We start from the raw sequence: 19,714 nt of genomic DNA on the forward strand, positions 1-19,714 counted from the left end.
TGATCATCCTGGAGCCACGTCTCTGTAATCCCAATCACATCATATTTGTTAACATCTATTTGCACAGTTAATTCATCCACCTTATTACGGATACTCCTTGCATTAAGACACAAAGCCTTCAGGCTTGTTTTTTTAACACCCTTTGTCCTTTTAGAATTTTGCTGTACAGTGGCCCTTTTTGTTCTTTGCCTTGGGTTTCTCTGCCCTCCACTTTTCCTTATCTCCTTTCTGTCTTTTGCTCGGGAAACGGCAATGCCGGCATTTATTGCCCATCCCTAATTCCCTCGAGAAGATGGTGGTGAACCATTTTCTTCAACCACTGCAGTCCGTGTGGTGAAGATTCTCCCACAGTGCTGTTAGGGAGGAAGTTCCAGGATTTAGACCCAATGACGATGAAGGAACGGCCGATATATTTCTAAATCAAGATGGTGTGCAACTTGGAGATGGTGGTGTTCCCATGCACCTGCTGCCCTAGTAATTCTAGGGGGTAGAGGTCGTGGATTTGGGAGGTGCTGTCGAAGAAGTTTTGGTGAGTTGCTGCAGTGCATCTTGTAGATAGTACACACTGTAGCCACGGTACGCCGGTGCTGGAGGGAGTGAATGTTTAAGGTGGTGGATGGCAATCAAGCGGGCTGCTTTGGCCTGGATGATGTCAAGCTTCTTGAGTATTGTTGGAGCTGCACTCAACCAGGTAAGTGGAGAGTATTCCATCACACTCCTGACTTGTGCCTTGTCGATGGTGGAAAAGCTTTGGGGAGTCAGGAGGTGAGACACTCACCACAAAATACCCAGCCTCTGACCTGCTCTTGTAGCCTCAGTATTTATGTGGCTGGTCCAGTTAACCAGTTAAGTTTCTGGTCAATGGTGACCCCCCCACCCCCCACCCCCAGGATGTTGATGGTGGGGGATTAGATGATGATAATGCCACTGAATGTCAAGAGGAGGTGGTTAGACTTTTACTTGTTGGAGATCGTCATTTCATAAGAACATAAGAAATAGCAACAAGAGTAGGCCATACAGCCCCTCGAGCCTGCTCCGCCATTCAATAAGATCATGGCTGATCCGATCATGGACTCAGCTCCACTTCCTGGCACTTGTGTGGTGCAAATGTTACTGGCCACTTAGCAGCCCAGCCCAAGCCTGAATGTTGTCCAGGTCATGCTGAGGAGTTGCGAATGGAACTGAACACTGTGCAATCATCAGCGAACATCCCCACTTCTGACCTTATAACGGCAGGAAGGTCTTTGATGAAGCAGTTGAAGATGGTTGGGCCTAGGACACTGCCCTGAGGAACTCCTGCAGCGATGTCCTGGTACTGGGATGATTGGCCTCCAACAACCACAACCATCTTCCTCTGTGCTAGCTATGTCTCCACCTAGTGGAATGTATTCTCCCTGATTCCCATTGACGTCAATTTTATTGTGGCTCATTGATGCTACACACTCACCTCACCTCTGGAATCCAGCTGTTTTGTCCATGTTTAGACCAAGGCTGAAATGAGGTCTGGAGCAGAGTGATCCTGGCAGAACCCAAATTGAGCATCGGTGAGGTTATTGGTGGCTAAGTGCTGCTTGATAGCAAATACTGAAACCACACAAGTCTCTGTGCATTGTATATATAGTTTAAAAACAAGTAAATCACTTTTTGAGAGAGAAAGTTGTTAAGAGTTTCTTTGTGCACTTCTACTCAATCCTGGTCTTTGCAGCTTTAGGGTTAAAGTAAATGTGGGCTTAAATGGAAGAACAGAACAGCTTGTGAAATGATAGATTGAGTCACAAACCACAATGAGAGATGAGCAATGTAGCTTTATTCGGGTAAATACAGCAGACTCCTTTTAACTTACGCTTGGTGGGAGCCAAGCAAAATCCACAAGTTAAAAAGATGCACTGGTTAAAGGAAGTCTGAAATGTGGTCCATTTGTTTTTGTTTCCACACTTCTCAGCTAGTGGGATTTAAAAACATTGAGTGCGACAAAAATAAAACATCTTTGTCTAAGATTTAGCATAATATTGGCTTTATTGTGCCTCAGTAGTAGCAATGGTAGCACTCCCGCCTCAGTCTGAAGGTAGTGGGTTCAAGCCCCACTGCATGGCTTGAGCACATAATTTAGGCTGACACTTCAGTGCAATACTGAGGGAGTGCCGCACTGTTGGGTGTGTATTTTTCAGATGAGACGTTAAAGAGTCTGTTTAGGTGGACAGAAACAAAACAATGACATGAATCAAAGAACAGGGAGTTCTTCCTGTGTCCTGTCCAACAATTATCCCTCAACTAACACCACTCATTAATGTCATGGGAACTTGGCTGCCGTGTAACAATGGCCAGACTACAGAGAAGTACTTAATTGGCTGTGAAGCACGAGATGTCTTGAAATGTCTTGATAGGCATGATAAAAATGCGCATTTTCTTTTCTTTTTAATTTTGCCACAGTACAGAAAGGGCTCAAAACAACCTATCCAGTTGATCTTCAACACTGACATGGTCTCTGCTTCAATTACCAACTCTGGGCATATTTTCCACAGCCTCACAACCCTCTGTGTACAAAGGTTTCCTTGCTCTCTGCCCAAATAGCTTATATGGTATATGTATGTGTCCTTATTCTACACCATTCATTGATTGAAAACAATGTGTTTCTATCTACTTTAGCCATTCCTTCATAAAATCGTATCCAATTTTGACAGAATCATACAGTAGTACAGCTAGGAGGCCATTCGGCCCACTGAGTCTGCGAAGGCTCTTTGGAAGAGCAATCCAGTTAGTCCCACTCCCCCACTCTTTTCCCATATCCCTGCAATTTTTTCTCCTGCAAGTATTTATCCTATTTCCTTTTGAAGGCTATTACTGAATCTGTATTCATCACTCTATCAGGCAGTGTATTCCTAATTCTAACCACAAAAGGTTTTCCTCATGTCATAGAAATATAGAAAATAGGTGCAGGAGTAGGCCATTCGGCCCTTCGAGCCTGCACCACCATTCAATATGATCATGGCTGATCATGCAACTTCAGTATCCCATTCCTGCTTTCTATCCATACCCCTTGATCCCTTTAGCCATAAGGGCCACATCTAACTCCCTGTCGCCTCTGGTTCTTTTGCCGATGACCTTGAATCTGTGTTCGCTGGTTACTGACCCGTCTGTCACTGTAAACAGTTTTTCTTTCTTTACTCTAACTAATCCGTTCATACCGTTAAATCTCCTCTTGGCCTTCTCTGTTCCAAGGGGAACGGCCCCAGCTTCTCCAGTCTATCCACGTAACTGTTAACCCTCATCCTTGGAACCATTCTAATAAATCTCTTCTGAACCCTCTCCAAAGCTTTCATGTCCTTCTTAAAGTGTCTGGTGCCCAGAATTGAACACAGTACACCACCTGGGGCCGAACTAGTGTTTTATATAATTGATGCAATTGTTTACAGATTTTACTCAATGTTTTTATGCCTGATGTTGCAATCTGATACATATGACCATCACGTGTAATTCTGCAAGGCCAACAACTGATTCACAGTGCACTTATCCTGCTCAAGTAACATAGGCATTAAATAGCTGGTCACATTCTGCCCTTTCAGGGAATAGTTCATAGCAAAATTTGAATTTTCATTCCTACAACCAAAATCGCCAAAATGGGAACAGCATTCAGTTCTCATTTAATCCTGAGCTCTTTTTTCTGAACGTTAAAATACACCATACACACACACTGTTATCCACTGAGCCATGTTCATCCAATTCCTTCGAAATTACAACACGGAAACAGGCCATTCAGCCCATCTAGTCCGTGATGGCGTTTATTGTCCACACGAGCACCAGTCCTAATCCAATGTGCCCGCCATGTTCACAAATCCCTTTCTGAAATGGGAGGGAGAACAGCCAGTTGTCGTGGTGCACATTGGTACCAACGACATAGGTAAAAAAAGGGATGAGGTCCTACGAAACGAATTTAAGGAGCTAGGAGCTAAATTAAAAAGTAGGACCTCAAAAGTAGTAATCTCGGGATTGCTATAAGTGCCACGTGATAGTCAGAGTAGGAATCGCAGGATAGCGCAGATGAATACGTGGCTTGAGCAGTGGTGCAGCAGGGAGGGATTCAAATTCCTGGGGCATTGGAACCGGTTCTGGGGGAGGTGGGACCAGTACAAACCGGACGGTCTGCACCTGGGCAGGACCGGAACCAATGTCCTAGGGGGAGTGTTTGCTAGTGCTGTTGGGGAGGATTTAAACTAATATGGCAGGGGGATGGGAACCAATGCAGGGAGACAGAGGGAAACAAAAAGGAGACAAAAGCAAAAGACAGAAAGGAGATGAGGAAAAGTGGAGGGCAGAGAAACCCAAGGCAAAGAACAAAAAGGGCCACTGTACAGCAAAATTCTAAAAGGACAAAGGGTGTTAATAAAACAAGCCTGAAGGCTTTGTGTCTTAATGCAAGGAGTATCCGCAATAAGGTGGATGAATTAATTGTGCAAATAGATGTTAACAAATATGATGTGATTGGGATTACGGAGACGTGGCTCCAGGATGATCAGGGCTGGGAACTCAACATCCAGGGGTATTCAACATTCAGGAAGGATAGAATAAAAGGAAAAGGAGGTGGGGTAGCATTGCTGGTTAAAGAGGAGATTAATGCAATAGTTAGGAAAGACATTAGCTTGGATGATGTGGAATCTATATGGGTAGAGCTGCAGAACACCAAAGGGCAAAAAACGTTAGTAGGAGTTGTGTACAGACCTCCAAACAGTAATAGTGATGTTGGGGAGGGCATCAAACAGGAAATTAGGGGTGCATGCAATAAAGGTGCAGCAGTTATAATGGGTGACTTTAATATGCACATAGATTGGGCTAGCCAAACTGGAAGCAATACGGTGGAGGAGGATTTCCTGGAGTGCATAAGGGATGGTTTTCTAGACCAATATGTTGAGGAACCAACTAGGGGGGAGGCCATCTTAGACTGGGTGTTGTGTAATGAGAGAGGATTAATTAGCAATCTCATTGTGCGAGGCCCCTTGGGGAAGAGTGACCATAATATGGTGGAATTCTGCATTAGGATGGAGAATGAAACAGTAATATCAGAGACCATGGTCCAGAACTTAAAGAAGGGTAACTTTGAAGGTATGAGGCGTGAATTGGCTAGGATAGATTGGCGAATGATACTTAGGGGGTTGACTGTGGATGGGCAATGGCAGACATTTAGAGACCGCATGGATGAATTACAACAATTGTACATTCCTGTCTAGCGTAAAAATAAAAAAGGGAAGGTGGCTCAACCGTGGCTATCTAGGGAAATCAGGGATAGTATTAAAGCCAAGGAAGTGGCATACAAATTGGCCAGAAATAGCAGCGAACCTGGGGACTGGGAGAAATTTAGAACTCAGCAGAGGAGGACAAAGGGTTTGATTAGGGCAGGGAAAATGGAGTACGAGAAAAAGCTTGCAGGGAACATTAAGGCGGATTGCAAAAGTTTCTATAGGTATGTAAAGAGAAAAAGGTTGATGAAGACAAATGTAGGTCCCCTGCAGTCAGAATCAGGGGAAGTCATAACGGGGAACAAAGAAATGGCAGACTAATTGAACAAGTACTTTGGTTCGGTATTCACTAAGGAGGATACAAACAACCTTCCGGATATAAAAGGGGTCAGAGGGTCTAGTAAGGAGGGGGGACTGAGGGAAATCTTTATTAGTCGGAAAATTGTGTTGGGGAAATTGATGGGATTGAAGGCCGATAAATCCCCAGGGCCTGATGGACTGCATCCTAGAGTACTTAAGGAGGTGGCCTTGGAAATAGCGGATGCATTGACAGTCATTTTCCAACATTCCATTGACTCTGGATCAGTTCCTATGGAGTGGAGGGTAGCCAATGTAACCCCACTTTTTAAAAAAGGAGGGAGAGAGAAAACAGGGAATTATAGACCGGTCAGCCTGACCTCAGTCGTGGGTAAAATGATGGAATCAATTATTAAGGATGTCATAGCAGTGCATCTGGAAAATGGTGACATGATAGGTCCAAGTCAGCATGGATTTGTGAAAGGGAAATCATGCTTGACAAATCTTCTGGAATTTTTTGAGGATGTTTCCAGTAAAGTGGACAAAGGAGAACCAGTTGATGTGGTATATTTGGACTTTCAGAAGGCTTTCGACAAGGTCCCACACAAGAGATTAATGTGCAAAGTTAAAGCACATGGGATTGGGGGTAGTGTGCTGACGTGGATTGAGAACTGGTTGTCAGACAGGAAGCAAAGAGTAGGAGTAAACGGGTACTTTTCAGAATGGCAGGCAGTGACTAGTGGAGTGCCGCAAGGTTCTGTGCTGGGGCCCCAGCTGTTTACATTGTACATTAATGATTTAGACGAGGGGATTAAATGCAGTATCTCCAAATTTGCGGATGATACTAAGTTGGGTGGCAGTGTGAGCTGCGAGGAGGATGCTATTAGGCTGCAGAGTGACTTGGATAGGTTAGGTGAGTGGGCAAATGCATGGCAGATGAAGTATAATGTGGATAAATGTGAGGTTATCCACTTTGGTGGTAAAAACAGAGAGACAGACTATTATCTGAATGGTGACAGATTAGGAAAAGGGAAGGTGCAACGAGACCTGGGTGTCATGGTACATCAGTCATTGAAGGTTAGCATGCAGGTACAGCAGGCGGTTAAGAAAGCAAATGGCATGTTGGCCTTCATAGCGAGGGGATTTGAATACAGGGGCAGGGAGGTGTTGCTACAGTTGTACAGGGCCTTGGTGAGGCCACACCTGGAGTATTGTGTACAGTTTTGGTCTCCTAACTTGAGGAAGGACATTCTTGCTATTGAGGGAGTGCAGCGAAGGTTCACCAGACTGATTCCCGGGATAGCGGGACTGACCTATCAAGAAAGATTGGATCAACTGGGCTTGTATTCACTGGAGTTCAGAAGAATGAGAGGGGACCTCATAGAAACGTTTAAAATTCTGACGGGGTTAGACAGGTTAGATGCAGAAAGAATGTTCCCAATGTTGGGGAAGTCCAGAACCAGGGGTCACAGTCTGAGGATAAGGGATAAGCCATTTAGGACCGAGATGAGGAGAAACTTCTTCACCCAGAGAGTGGTGAACCTGTGGAATTCTCTACCACAGAAAGTAGTTGAGGCCAATTCACTAAATATATTCAAAAGGGAGTTAGATGAAGTCCTTACTACTCGGGGGATCAAGGGTTATGGCGAGAAAGCAGGAAGGGGGTACTGAAGTTTCATGTTCAGCCATGAACTCATTAAATGGCAGTGCAGGCTAGAAGGGCTGAATGGCCTGCTCCTGCACCTATTTTCTATGTTTCTATGTTTCTATGTTTCCTCTTTACTTCAACCACCAGCTGACATGCTTCAATCATCAATTCTGGTCGTGCATTCTACAGCCTCACCACTCTCCATGTAAAACAGTTTCCTTGCTCTCTGAAATCTGTTCTATCTTATTTCTATTTCCTCTTATTCTACACCCCTCAATTAATTGAAACAACCTCTTTCTATCTACTCTATTCATCATTTCATAATTTTATACACCTCTGTCAAATCACCCCTTAATCATCCCTTTTCTAACAAGAAACCGCCTCATGGTGCAACAACTTGGGCGAAAATCACCAGGGAGGCAGCAAAAGAGCTCTATCATCAGCTGCAGGTTAATGGTACAGTCAGTGGCAGCCAATCCACACAGTGTGTAGGGTCAGTGATGGTCAGTCACACTGTCTGTAGGGTCAGTCACACAGTCTGTAGGGTCAGTCACACAGTCTGTAGGGTCAGTCACAGTCTGTAGGGTCAGTGATGGTCAGTCACACTGTAGGGTCAGTGATGGTCAGTCACACTGTGTCTGTAGGGTCAGTGATGGTCAGTCACACTGTAGGGTCAGTGATGGTCAGTCACATTGTAGGGTCAGTGATGGTCAGTGACACTGTGTCTGTAGGGTCAGTGATGGTCAGTCACACTGTAGGGTCAGCGATGGTCAGTCACACTGTCTGTAGGGTCAGTCACACTGTCTGTAGGGTCAGTGATAGTCAGTCACACTGTAGGGTCAGCGATGGTCAGTCACACTGTAGGGTCAGCAATGGTCAGTCACACTGTAGGGTCAGTGATGGTCAATCACACTGTCTGTCGGGTCAGTGATGGTCAGTCACACTGACTACGCCATCAGGGTTAGTTAAGATACCAATTGTCAACGTGTGCGCGCCCAGGTCCATCCATTATGTTACGCGGTACATCTGCAACATCAGCCAATCAACAATGCAAACTGTATCGAGCGGATCACTGATGTTTGTTCTCCAGGACACACCCTCATCACTTGCGAGGAAAGGCATTGGCAGAACAACATGTCAGTGCAATTCTTCCACATAATGGGACTCTCGAAAGATCTGGGCATCACTACAGCTGCTTCTCCATCAACATCAAGGTAGTCAGTGACCAGCAGCACAGGACCACTGCAACTCAATGCCCACCTGCCAGGTAGACTATTTTGCTTTGTGAAAACTCTCAGTGTCTGGATTAATTCAAGGGCAGACTTGAAGGACGGCTCTTAGGGAACAAAGGCCCCTGTAGCCTTTGGTTAATTATACCTTGCGAGACACATAGTCAGAAAGTGAATGCAGATAAAATGATGCACCTGCATCACCCAGGGTGACTGTAGAAGTCTATTGGTAATTGACAACAGCACTTGAGGTGACTGGGCAGCCGGGGGAGGGACTGATGATGCTGCAGTACATCCTCACCGTTCAAGGAGGCCCAACTATGGAGAAGGTGGAAGAACACCTCTGACCACACCAGAGGACGAGGCAGGCAATATCGCCCTGAAGTTATCACTACAGAAAGTTTTGCAGCCGGAAAGAGTAGGCTCTCATACAGCTAATGTGATACTCTGGAGAGAATGTAGCAATGAGAACCAGAGGTTGGCACCTGGGGTGGAGAGATTTCAGATTGTGGAGAGTGGCCATCCGGAAAGTGAATACTTGGGACTGGGCAATGGTATACAGCGGGTACTGGAGGGGAGAACTGCATTGCTCAAAAAAGCTTCCTTACACACTGGGCCTACATATCTAGTTAGCACATCTGTGATTAGATAGAATGTTTGCATTTTATAACCATCGACAACTTACATTTATATAGCACAGTTAGCGTAGCAAAATGTCCCAAGGCACTTAACAAGAGCGATATCAATAAAAACATTTTTGACACCGAGCCACAGAAGGAGATATTAGGACAGATGACTAAAGGCTTGGTCAAAGAGGTAGGCTTTAAAGAACATGTTAAAGGAGGAGAGAGGTGTAGAGATTGGTGGTGAGGTTTAAGGAGGGAATTCAGAGCTTAAGATCAAGGCAGTTGCCAATGGTGGAAGGTTAAAATCAGGGATGTGCAAGAGGCCAGAATTGAAGGAGCGCAGAGATTTGAAGCTTGTAGGACTAGAGGAGGGATTTGAAAACAAGGACGAAGATTTTAAAACTGAGGCGTTGTCAGAACAGGAGCCAGCGAAGGTCAGCAAGCATAGCAGTGAGGGGTGAACGAGACTTGGAGCGAGTTAAGATATGGGCAGCAGAGTTTTGGATGAGCACAAGTTTGTGTAAAGTGGAATATTGGAGGTCGGCCAAGTGAGCATTGGAATAGTTAAGTCTAGAGGTAACAAAGGCTAGAGGGTTTCAGCAGATAAGCTGAGGCAGGGTCAGAGTCGGGCGATGTTAGGAGGTGGAAAAAGGCAGTCTTGATGATGGAGCTCATCTCGGGGTCAAACACAAGTTTGCGAACAGTCTGGCTCAGCTTCAGACAGTTGCCAGGGATGGAAACAGTCGTCAGAAAACTGAGTTTTTGGTAGGACCAAAGTCAATGGGTTCAGTCTTCCCAATATTGGGAGGAAATTTCTGCTCATCCAATATTGGATGTCGGACAAGCAGTGTGACAAATCAGACAGTGGAAGGGTCCAGAGAGGTGGTAGCAAGATAGAGCCAAGTGTCATTGGCGTACATGTGGAACCTGATGTTGTGTATTCGGATATCATCACCGAGGGGTAACATGTAGATGAGAAATAGAAGGCGGCCAAGGGGGACTCCAGAGGTAACAGTGTGGAAGTAAGGAGAGAAGCCGTTGTAAGTGATTCTCTGGCTATGATTTGACAGGTAAGAATGGAACCAAGTAAGGGCAGCTCCACCCAGCTGGATGACAGAGGAGAGACATTGAAGGAGGAAGGAGTGGTCACATGTGTCGAAGGCTGCAGATAGGTCGAGAAGGATTAGGAGGGATAGCTTGTCACGGTCAAAGAATGTAATTTGTGACTTTGATAAGGGTCGCTTCAGTACTGTCGCCTGCCGGAAACCTGATTGGAGGGATTCGAACATGGAACTACAGGAAAAATAGGCAGAGATTTGCAAGGCGATAACACAAATTATAGATGATGGCAGCCAAAGCTGTGGTTAAATGAGAAGCTATCAAAATTCAATTTGTCTGACAGACTGATTAAAGACTCTTTGGCCAGCTGCTTGAATTAAAAATGTAATAATTGGTAATGTACAAAAATACACCTGAAAAATTCATGGTTTTCAAATCACTTGGAAAAACTCAAGAATTTGAGTGGGTGCAAGAGGAAGAGAGAGTATTTTGAGCCAATTTGAACCCGTATTTGTATGAATTTTCTCTCCATAAGCTTTTTATATAAAAGCTTTTGAGGACAATAGTTATATGATCAAGCAAATCCTTTGTAGTTTGGGATTATACACACATATAAACAAAGGTAAACACTAATACATGTCATTCAGAAAGAAGCAATACACTTAGAATCCATGCTACAAAAATCCACGAATACCTGCACTGAAAACTACAGCCTATGACAACAAGCTTCATCGTTCTGTTATGTAAACAGTTAGGAGGAAGAAAAACTCTGTTCATGTTTAGTCAATGTCCTTACCTCATTCTACAAATAAAGGAACGTCTGGATCCCATGCACATTCTCATTGAAGATTGCTGCCCTTCCTTTTTAACTGTGCCAGTCTTGAGATCCAGAATACGGCCTATGTTTTAAGGGGAAACAAAAAGGAATGTCAAATTAAGATCACTGCACAATGTCTCCAGAACGAGGTTGATGTATATAAATACATTTATGGATCTCAGCAGAGCAGCACCTAAAAGGGAGAGTGGGTCTGAGATAGGGCTATAACACTGTAGTGCAGATTCTCCAACCCATGCTCGCAACACTGGCAGCTCTTCACTAGATTTGCACAATCTTTTTGAAGCATGACTTTGTAGAATGCCTGTTCAAAAGCTGCAATTGTAAAGAGACATTTTTTGAAGAAAAAATAAAGCACTTTCAGTCGTAGGAAAAGAACAGCCCTAAATCCGACAGTATCGCGTAATTTGTAAATGTATCGGAACCGTCAGTGTGCTCATATGTTGAATGGATGGTATTACAATGTACTTCCACAAGCAAAGAGAAGCTGCAACAATCTCTACGTCCCCACAGAGTATTGAACATACGGAACTCACAATCCAGTTCCAGTTAGAAATCTTAAGGATGCCTCTAACTTGCTAAAATATTTTGCATTAGCTGGTAATATATAACTGATATATAATTTTCTCGTGAATTGGAAGGTTGAACATTTCCCTTTTAAAGCCTTGGTTCACAAAATTTGCAATTTACATATATGTTTTGCCACCAATGAATTCACCCAGTACATCTATATCTTATTAAACATCTTACTGGTATACGTCCTACTCTAATGACCCCACCCTCTAATCTGCTTTGCATGAGTATCACTCTTGATTTTGATCCCATGTGCAATGCCACAGGAATTCAATGAACTGGTTCTAATTTATTTATGACCTCTCTGTACTCTGTTGTATCAAGCTCTGATTTTATTTTTTCCTGTAGTACAAGCAGTACTTCTCTGCGTGGGTGGATTACTGGGCTAAATTGTTGGTCAATCCCAATCTGTTGCTCCACTGGCAAACGACCCAATCCTTGAATAGACACTAGTATCCCTGTAAATGTGTCAGGTCCAGAAACCACTTTAAGCCTTTACTTGGAGTACGCTCTATATTTGATTGCGGTTTTCACAAGCACCCAGTCCTAAAATTGTCTGGATATCTTTTGGGACCAATACAAATGACAACTTGAGGGGCACTGGCTGAACAGGGTGTCGATTTTCCTGTGGTATTGTTTCTGCTGCCGTCGCTGCTTTGGGGCTATATTGATGTTAATGACAGAGCGTATTAGGCAGTGGTCCGTCCAGCAGTCGTCAGCTCCTGTCATGGCGCGGGTGACACGCACGTTCTTGCGGTCCTTCGCTCGGACGATGACATAGTTGAGCAGATGCCAGTGCTTGGAGCGAGGGTATTGCCATGATGCCTTGTACTTGTCTCTCTGACAGAACAAGGTGTTGGTAATGACAAGGCCATGTTGTAGGAATTTTGTCAGGAGCAAGATACTGCTGGAGTCCCTATCCCCTCTCTGCCGATCACACCTCCCCAAAGCCCTGTCTCCTTTCCAATTCTGGCGTTGAAAAATGGCCAAGGAGGATCAGCTTGTCATCCGTTGGGACTCGGGACAGGGATTGTTCGAGGCTGGAGTAGCCAATTGTGAAATCCAATACAGCAGACACCTCAAAACGCTGGAGAAGTACCTCCGCAAGATCCTGCAAATCCATTGGCAGGATAGATGCACCAACGTCAGTGCTCTCTCTCAGGTCAACATCCCCAGCATCGAAGCAGTGACCACGCTTGATCAGCTCCGTTGGTTGGGCCACATCGTCTGCATGCCCGACAAGAGACTCCCAAAGCAAGCACTCTACTCGGAGCTTCAATATGGCAAGTGAGCCCCAGGTGGGCAGAGGAAACGCTTCAAGGAATCCCTCAAAGCCTCCTTGATAAAGTGCAGCATCTCCACTGACACCTGGGAATCCCTGGCCAAAGACCGCCCTAAGTGGAGGAATTGCATCCGGGATGGCGCTGAGCACCTCGAGTCTCATCGCCAAGAGCATGCAGAAATCAAGCACAGGCAGCGGAAGGAGCGTGCACCAACCCAGGCTCCCCACCCACCCTTTCCTTCAACCACTGTCTGCCCCACCTGTGACAGAGACTGTAGATCCCGCATTGGACTCTTCAGTCACCTGAAAACTCACTTTTAGAGTGGAAGCAAGTCATCCTCGACTCTGAGGAACTGCCTATGATATGGCACTGTATACTCTTGGCCTCCTGCAATCGAGTCTATGCTATAATCTCTTGTGATGCTATTCAGACACAACATTCACTTGTGCACATGTATCCAGCTTAAATGGCATGACTTTTATTTATTACCAATGGGCGGTACCCATTCTCTCTCTGGTTTGATAGATTCACAGCTTCTACAATATAAAATTCCTCAAGTGAGCTTTTTCTTCCACAGCTTGTGCCTGAATTTGTTTTTTGCAATACATTATATATTGATAATTCTTGCTCCATTTTAGGGATGATTTCCCAAAGTCCATGCTCCATACCAGACACACAATTTCCTCGTGCCTATTTTAATTGCAGATTATATTTCATGTGTTGAATTGTTTTTTTGTTGCCTGGTACCGAAATGGTACAATGTTCCTCACAGAACTTGGTCATTTCTTTTTGTCTCTGTCGCCCTGCGGATCGATGCTGCTTTTGTTGCAATCGGTAAATTCTCAGAATCATTTGGTATGTCACAAATTTAGGATACAGTAGCCTAGCGGTTACAGTATTGCACCAGCTACCTAGAGGTGATGGGTTCAAATCCCACCATGGCAAGGTGTGAAGTTGAACTCAATAAATCTGATAATTTGTGGGCGGGCACCAGAAAAATAACCACGAAAGCCAAATAGATTGTCATAAAAACCTAACTAGATCACAAATATGCTTCAGGGAAGGAGCCTGCCGGCCCTACCTGGTCTGTGGCCTACATGTCACAGGTTCACACTGTGTCATTGATCCTGACTGTCCTCTGAAGTGAGCTAGCTCGGAAGGGGCTTTGCTAGCCTCACCTACATTCGGAGAATAAAAAAAAAATCGTGTCATTTATTTTTGTCAGTTCCTTGAATTTAGTCTTACTGAGAGTTCTTAATTTCCTGCATGTGAAAAGTCTTTTATATTTTAAGATTACAGTATTTCTCAAACTTATCCATTATTGCAAGTATCAATTCCTATCACTGGATAATTCCAGACCTTCAGGAACTAAGTTCTGAAGGTTCAAGTGATTAAACTTACTTTTGCTGAAAAAAAGAGGTGAGGCATGATAAAGGTAATCAAAGTAATAAAAGGTGGAGAGGAGGCAAAAGCAAGCAAGCAATTTATTTTAAACAGTGAGCATGAGAGTAGAGGTCTTGAGAACAACATTTCCAAGCCGGAAGCAAGGTTAGAGAGGAGGATAAAGTCCAGAGAAAAGTCCAGCGAGTCAAGACCAAGTGTAAAGAAACAACAACGTTACATTTATGCATTGCCAGTGCCAGCCGTGGCTCAGTGGGTAGCACTCTCGCCTCCGAGTCAGAAGGTTGTGGGTTCAAGTCCCACTCTAGAGACATGAGCATTGTCAGAGGTGCTGTCTTTTGGAGGAGACATTAAACTGCGGCCTCATCTGCTCTCTCAGCTGGACGTAAAAGATCCCATGGCATTATTTTAAAAAAGAGCAGGGGAGTTCTCAATATTTATCCCTCAATCAACATCACAAAAACAGATTATTTGGTCATCATATTGCTGTTTGTGGGAGCTTGCTGTGCGCAAAACGAGGCTATCACATTTCCTACATTACAACAGTGACTACACTCCAAAAGTACTTCATTGGCTGTAAAACGCTTTGGAACGTCCTGAGGTCGTGCAAGTCTTTTTTTTCTCACAAACTCGATGTCTCAAAGCACTTCATAGCCAATGAAGTACTGTTGGTATCTAGTCACTGTTGTAATGTTGGCAAACATAGCACCTAATTTGCGCACAAGGTCCCATACAACAGTAATGAAATATATGAACAGAAAATCTTTAATAGTGTTGGTTGAGAGACAAATGTTGGCCAGGATATCGAGAGAACTTCCCTGATCATCTTCCACTGCCATGGCATCTTTTATGTTTTCTTTAAATATTAATTCTTGCAAGGCCAGCATTTATTGCCCATCCCTAAATGCTCTTGAGAAGGTGGTGGTGAGCCGTCGCCTTGAACCGCTGCAGTCCGTGTGGTTAAGGTGCTCCCACAGTGCTGTCCACCTGGGAGACAAGACATGGTCACAGTTTAACATCTCATCTGAAAGACGGCACCTCAGACAGTGCAGCACTCCCTCAGTGGTGCACTGGATTGTCCGCCTGGATTATATGCTCAAGTCTCTGGAGTGGAGCTTGAACTCTCAATTGTCTGAGCCAGAAGTGACACTTGAGTGTAGTCTTCAGATGGGGTAGGGTTAGAGGCCAGGGAATAATTGGACCAGGTTGTGGAGATATCATGGGATAGAAATTGCTCCCCATCCGAAACAGGGCGCTCCAACCCCATTTTGATGGTTTTTACCGCAGCTGCCGTTCAGGTCGCCTCTTCAGCAACATTCGGCTCTTTGTTGTGTTTCTTTTGTTTGGATCCGGAAGTCGGTCTTAATGGAAGCTATGACAACACGAGAGGGGCGGCAATATGGCGGTGGCAGCAACTGAGGGGCGGAACTGAGGGGCGGAAGTTGGGGGCGAAGCGGAGTGATCACCGATGAAGTCATCACACGCCGCATCACCACGGCTTTCCCCTTCACTTAAAGGGGAGAGCCTTTGCGATTTTAAAACTTCGGCCCACTGAGCCACCAGGGAGGGTTTTGGCCGGGCCAGCGGCCTGGCACAGGCTGCCAACCGACTTGAACCCGATATGGCATAATTGTAGGGCCGACATGGCTGTCAGCCGACAAAAAAACACATGGTGGCGGGAGCAGGTCCTCCCCTATAAGGGAAGCCGCACCACCGTTGCAGATGGCCACAGACTCACTGGACCATCGGGAAAAAACTTGTTTTGGTACCGCCGGGCGGGCCGATGATTTTACGAGGGGAATGTCGCCGTCTCGGGGGGGGGGGGGGGGGGGGGGGGAGGAGGGCGGGGGAGAGACGGGACATCGGCAGTGCGCATGGTGATGACACGCTTGCCGCGGATCAGTAGCAGCGGAGCGGTGGGGGAGATCGGGGCACCGCCGGGAAAACTCGGAAGGGCAATTGGGCTAGCAGCGGCCATTCCACGAAAAGTTGGCAGCTACTCCACAGCTGCCGATTTGCGGTGGTAACAGGCCTTAAGGAAAGGGGCAATTTAGGTCCCCATTTGTTTTAAAGTTAGTCTGTCGACATTTTTTAAAATTCCATTATAAATTCCTATATCCACATTTATAATGGTAATTGCCCATGTACATTTGTTACGCTGTGATTGCACCTCCTGACAGCGATGGCACTGTAGCACCCAGTTTTGCGATTCCCAGCTGAGCCGTTACTGGAGAAACCCCTGCACCACAACCAACTCTACTTCTCTACATCCCAAATTGCAGCAGATTTTGCTATTCATAAATAAAAATATGAAATCGAAGTGTTATATAAAAATAAGGAGGAAATGTTTGATTTTAAAATGGGGAATGAATTATACCTGTGCACCCTGCATTATTTGGGTAACGGCGCTCACCATTATTTATGCGCAAATTGCACAGCAACGTTAGGCAAGCTCATCTGGCTCCCCATTCAAATGTATTCAACGGCGTGAAGTTCCTGTATTTGCGTTGTAGATACGGACTAAACTCGCCACAAAAAACTTTGGGCTTGTCCTTTTCAGTCTGTACTGTTTTTAACAGGGGGACAAGTCTTAATTACTGCCGAAGAACCTCTCTGACACTGAAAATTAATTTTTGTGTGGAGTCTCATTCCTTCACATTTTACTTGTTGGAGAACTCTCTCTCTCTCTCTCTCTCTCAATCCAATTTTTCTTTCCCTTTATTTGCTGATTTGACATTGAATTCACCATTCTCACTGACACTTCCTGGTTCAGACTCTGCTGTTCATTGACAGTTCTTCAATCTGATTGGTTAAGGAGACACACTGGTGCGTGCTTTGCTCATTCAGATCTCAGATGCCCTGTAGAGGGTATCACGCTGTTTCCATCTCCCACTGACAGCAACTTGCAAAATCCCATGGAGATTAAATAGGCAAGGACAAGTCATTCATTCGTCGGCTGCAGTAAATTCTAGCCCATTATACTTTTCTGTTTCGAATGACTTGGTCTTTCAACTTGGTACATTGCTTAAGAATGAAGTTGAGCTTGCAGAAGGAACGTTTTTTCATTGCACGGAACACTGTTAGCTCTTTCTGCAGAGAAAATATTTTACTCGACACCACTAACTATTCAGTGCAAATAGTCAACGGTTGGATGTAATCCTTTGGCATAGCTGCATCAAGCTCCCTTGGCATTATGTATAGGGAGTTAAGATCAAGTGTAGTTTTCGTGAATAGAGGTTCGAGGGCTGGGATAATTTACCCAGGGTAAAATGTCAAGAATAATAAAAAATGACATTAGAAAAAAAGTATTTGGCAAATAAGAATGCAGAACACGCAGATTCATCAAGGACAGAACTGATTGAATGGCGGAGCCGGCTCGAGCAGCTGTATGGCCTACCCTTGTTCCTAATTATGTTGTGCTCTTACATCTAAAACAAAAGTCATAGTTTATTATTGTCTCAAGAGCTGTTCATCCCAAATAGCAGTCTTAGAGGAATGCAGACAAGTTTCTGTGGCAATATTTTGGGAGTACAATTGTGCTTAGGATAAAAATATTTTAACCAGATACGATCTCAAAATTTGTGTCCCACCCAATATGCATCACTCAGGAATCCAACGGACAGCAGGGTTGCATATCCAAAGAGAGCTTGAATTCCTTTCTTTCACATACATATCCAAACACAGAGGGATAAAGAGGGTGAAGCAGGACTTTAGAGTTCAGAATATAAGTGAATGCGAAGAATGGTGAAAAGATTTCACTTGCATTAATGGTAGTTAAACCATCTTCAGAACAACTGAAGATCCATTTATTACATTATGGACTGGGATTATAAATAATAAAACATGCATTTAGATTGTACCTTAGCACATTGAAACATCGCAAAGCCTTTCACACAATTAATGATTTAAATACAGTGACATGTGCAGGCAAAATTCAGTCATTCTCAATAGATAGATTCTGTGCCAGGAACATCCTGCAAACACCAATTAGATCAATGGTCAGTTATCAGTTTATTTTAAATGGCATCGACTGAAGGACAAAAGTTAGCCAAGACATTGGGCCAACTCCCTATTCTTCAAAAACTGCCATGGATCTTTCACAACCAGTGAACTGTCAGGCAGAATCTCAGTTTGATATCTCTTTCAATAAACAGCACTGCTGACATGCAAAATTCCCTCAATAGAGTGTTAGCCTGCATCATGAGTTTAGATTAGGGCTCAAACCTACCTAGTGCTACAGAATGGAATGATACGGATTCAAGTCCACGTAAAACTGCAGGCAGGTAAACCCACGTCTCTCACATGACAGACAAGAGTACTCATCAAACTAAAATTCACTTTGTTCGTAGCAATGTTCTTATGAAGGGTAATGGCTGCTATAAAAACTGACCAAACAAGGCAATAACTCTTGGTGTGGCAATAGAGTGTACAGAGGAGTACTTACTTCCATGCCCTCCTTAGCTTGTGTTCTGTTGTGTAATAGCAGAGATGTCGCTATGTTATCTGCGAATTCACAATGGTGTTTGCAGCATGTTCCCTGCACAGAACCTTTCTATTGAGAATGAATCTTGCCTGCACAAGTCACTGCATTTAAATCATTAATTGTGTGAAACACTTTGCGATGTTTCAATGTGCTAAGGTACAATTTAAATGCAAGTTTTATTACTTATAATTGCAGTCTATAACATAATAAATGGCCCCTCTTTGACTTATTTACAGAGACTAGCAATGATAGGGGAAATAGTAAACAATTACAATCTCTGGCTATGGTATTCTGTTGCATTGTCCAGTGAAATAAATGTTAATATCACCCGTGACCTAATCTCCTGGTAAATTCTAACCTGATTATGTGATAGGCAACCAACGTGATCTGACATCCAACACTACATCCCTCGGCCCCCTGACCCCCATGCAGAACAAAAATCAAATCAAATAAAAATCATTTCTAAACTTACTACAAGCACTTGCTCCTTTCCTATTTTGTTTCCACTACCTCTACCTTTCTTGCATTCCTTCCTTCCACTTGTTACTGTAATCTGCAAGAACATGACAGAATTCGGAAAAGTATGAAAGACAAAGAAAAAAATCATCAAGGTGTGTGGACAACTCATTAAGTGATAAAAGGTCTCCAATGTCGACCCTCTGCATTCTGCTTTGTTGAAACACCGATTGAACTGGTCACATCAAGTGTATAGATACGTGATTAGAGTCATGAATACAGTAACTGGTGTAGATCAACTTGTATTAACTGATCATTTAGACAGCATCTAGCTTTAGGAACAGAGGACCTACACACTTCTCAACCATTGCCCCTGTGCATTGCAGTGTCCCTGTTCTGCCGTGCATTACAAGCATCTCTTTAAAACATACTTTACAACAAAACTAATCTTTCCCTAGCCCCAAACCATACATTGCTATTTATGTAAACATTGTAACTGTGCAAGACTTGCCACCAGAGGGCGCAACTGTTGGAGGCCCAAGGGTTACCCGCACACCTTGTGCAAGGGAGTATAAAAGGTTGTCTGCCATGCT

At 44.2% G+C, this 19,714-nt stretch overlaps 1 protein-coding gene across 9 annotated transcripts in view; it reads right to left on the reverse strand.

Moving 5' to 3' along the window:
- arnt2 (aryl-hydrocarbon receptor nuclear translocator 2) overlaps positions 1–19,714 on the reverse strand; it is a 576,442-nt gene that overhangs the window by 346,256 nt on the left and 210,472 nt on the right. For all 9 annotated transcript variants that reach the window (XR_011587457.1, XR_011587456.1, XM_070858690.1 and 6 more), the window contains one exon: positions 10,887–10,989. Coding sequence is in view for 7 of the 9 variants with exons in the window: in XM_070858690.1 (XP_070714791.1) it covers positions 10,887–10,989 (103 nt within the window). In the remaining 2 variants the exon portion in view is untranslated. The remainder of the gene's footprint in view (positions 1–10,886; positions 10,990–19,714) is intronic.

The sequence above is a fragment of the Pristiophorus japonicus genome, chromosome 17 (assembly GCF_044704955.1).
Source record: "Pristiophorus japonicus isolate sPriJap1 chromosome 17, sPriJap1.hap1, whole genome shotgun sequence".
Classification (NCBI taxonomy): domain Eukaryota; kingdom Metazoa; phylum Chordata; class Chondrichthyes; family Pristiophoridae; genus Pristiophorus; species Pristiophorus japonicus.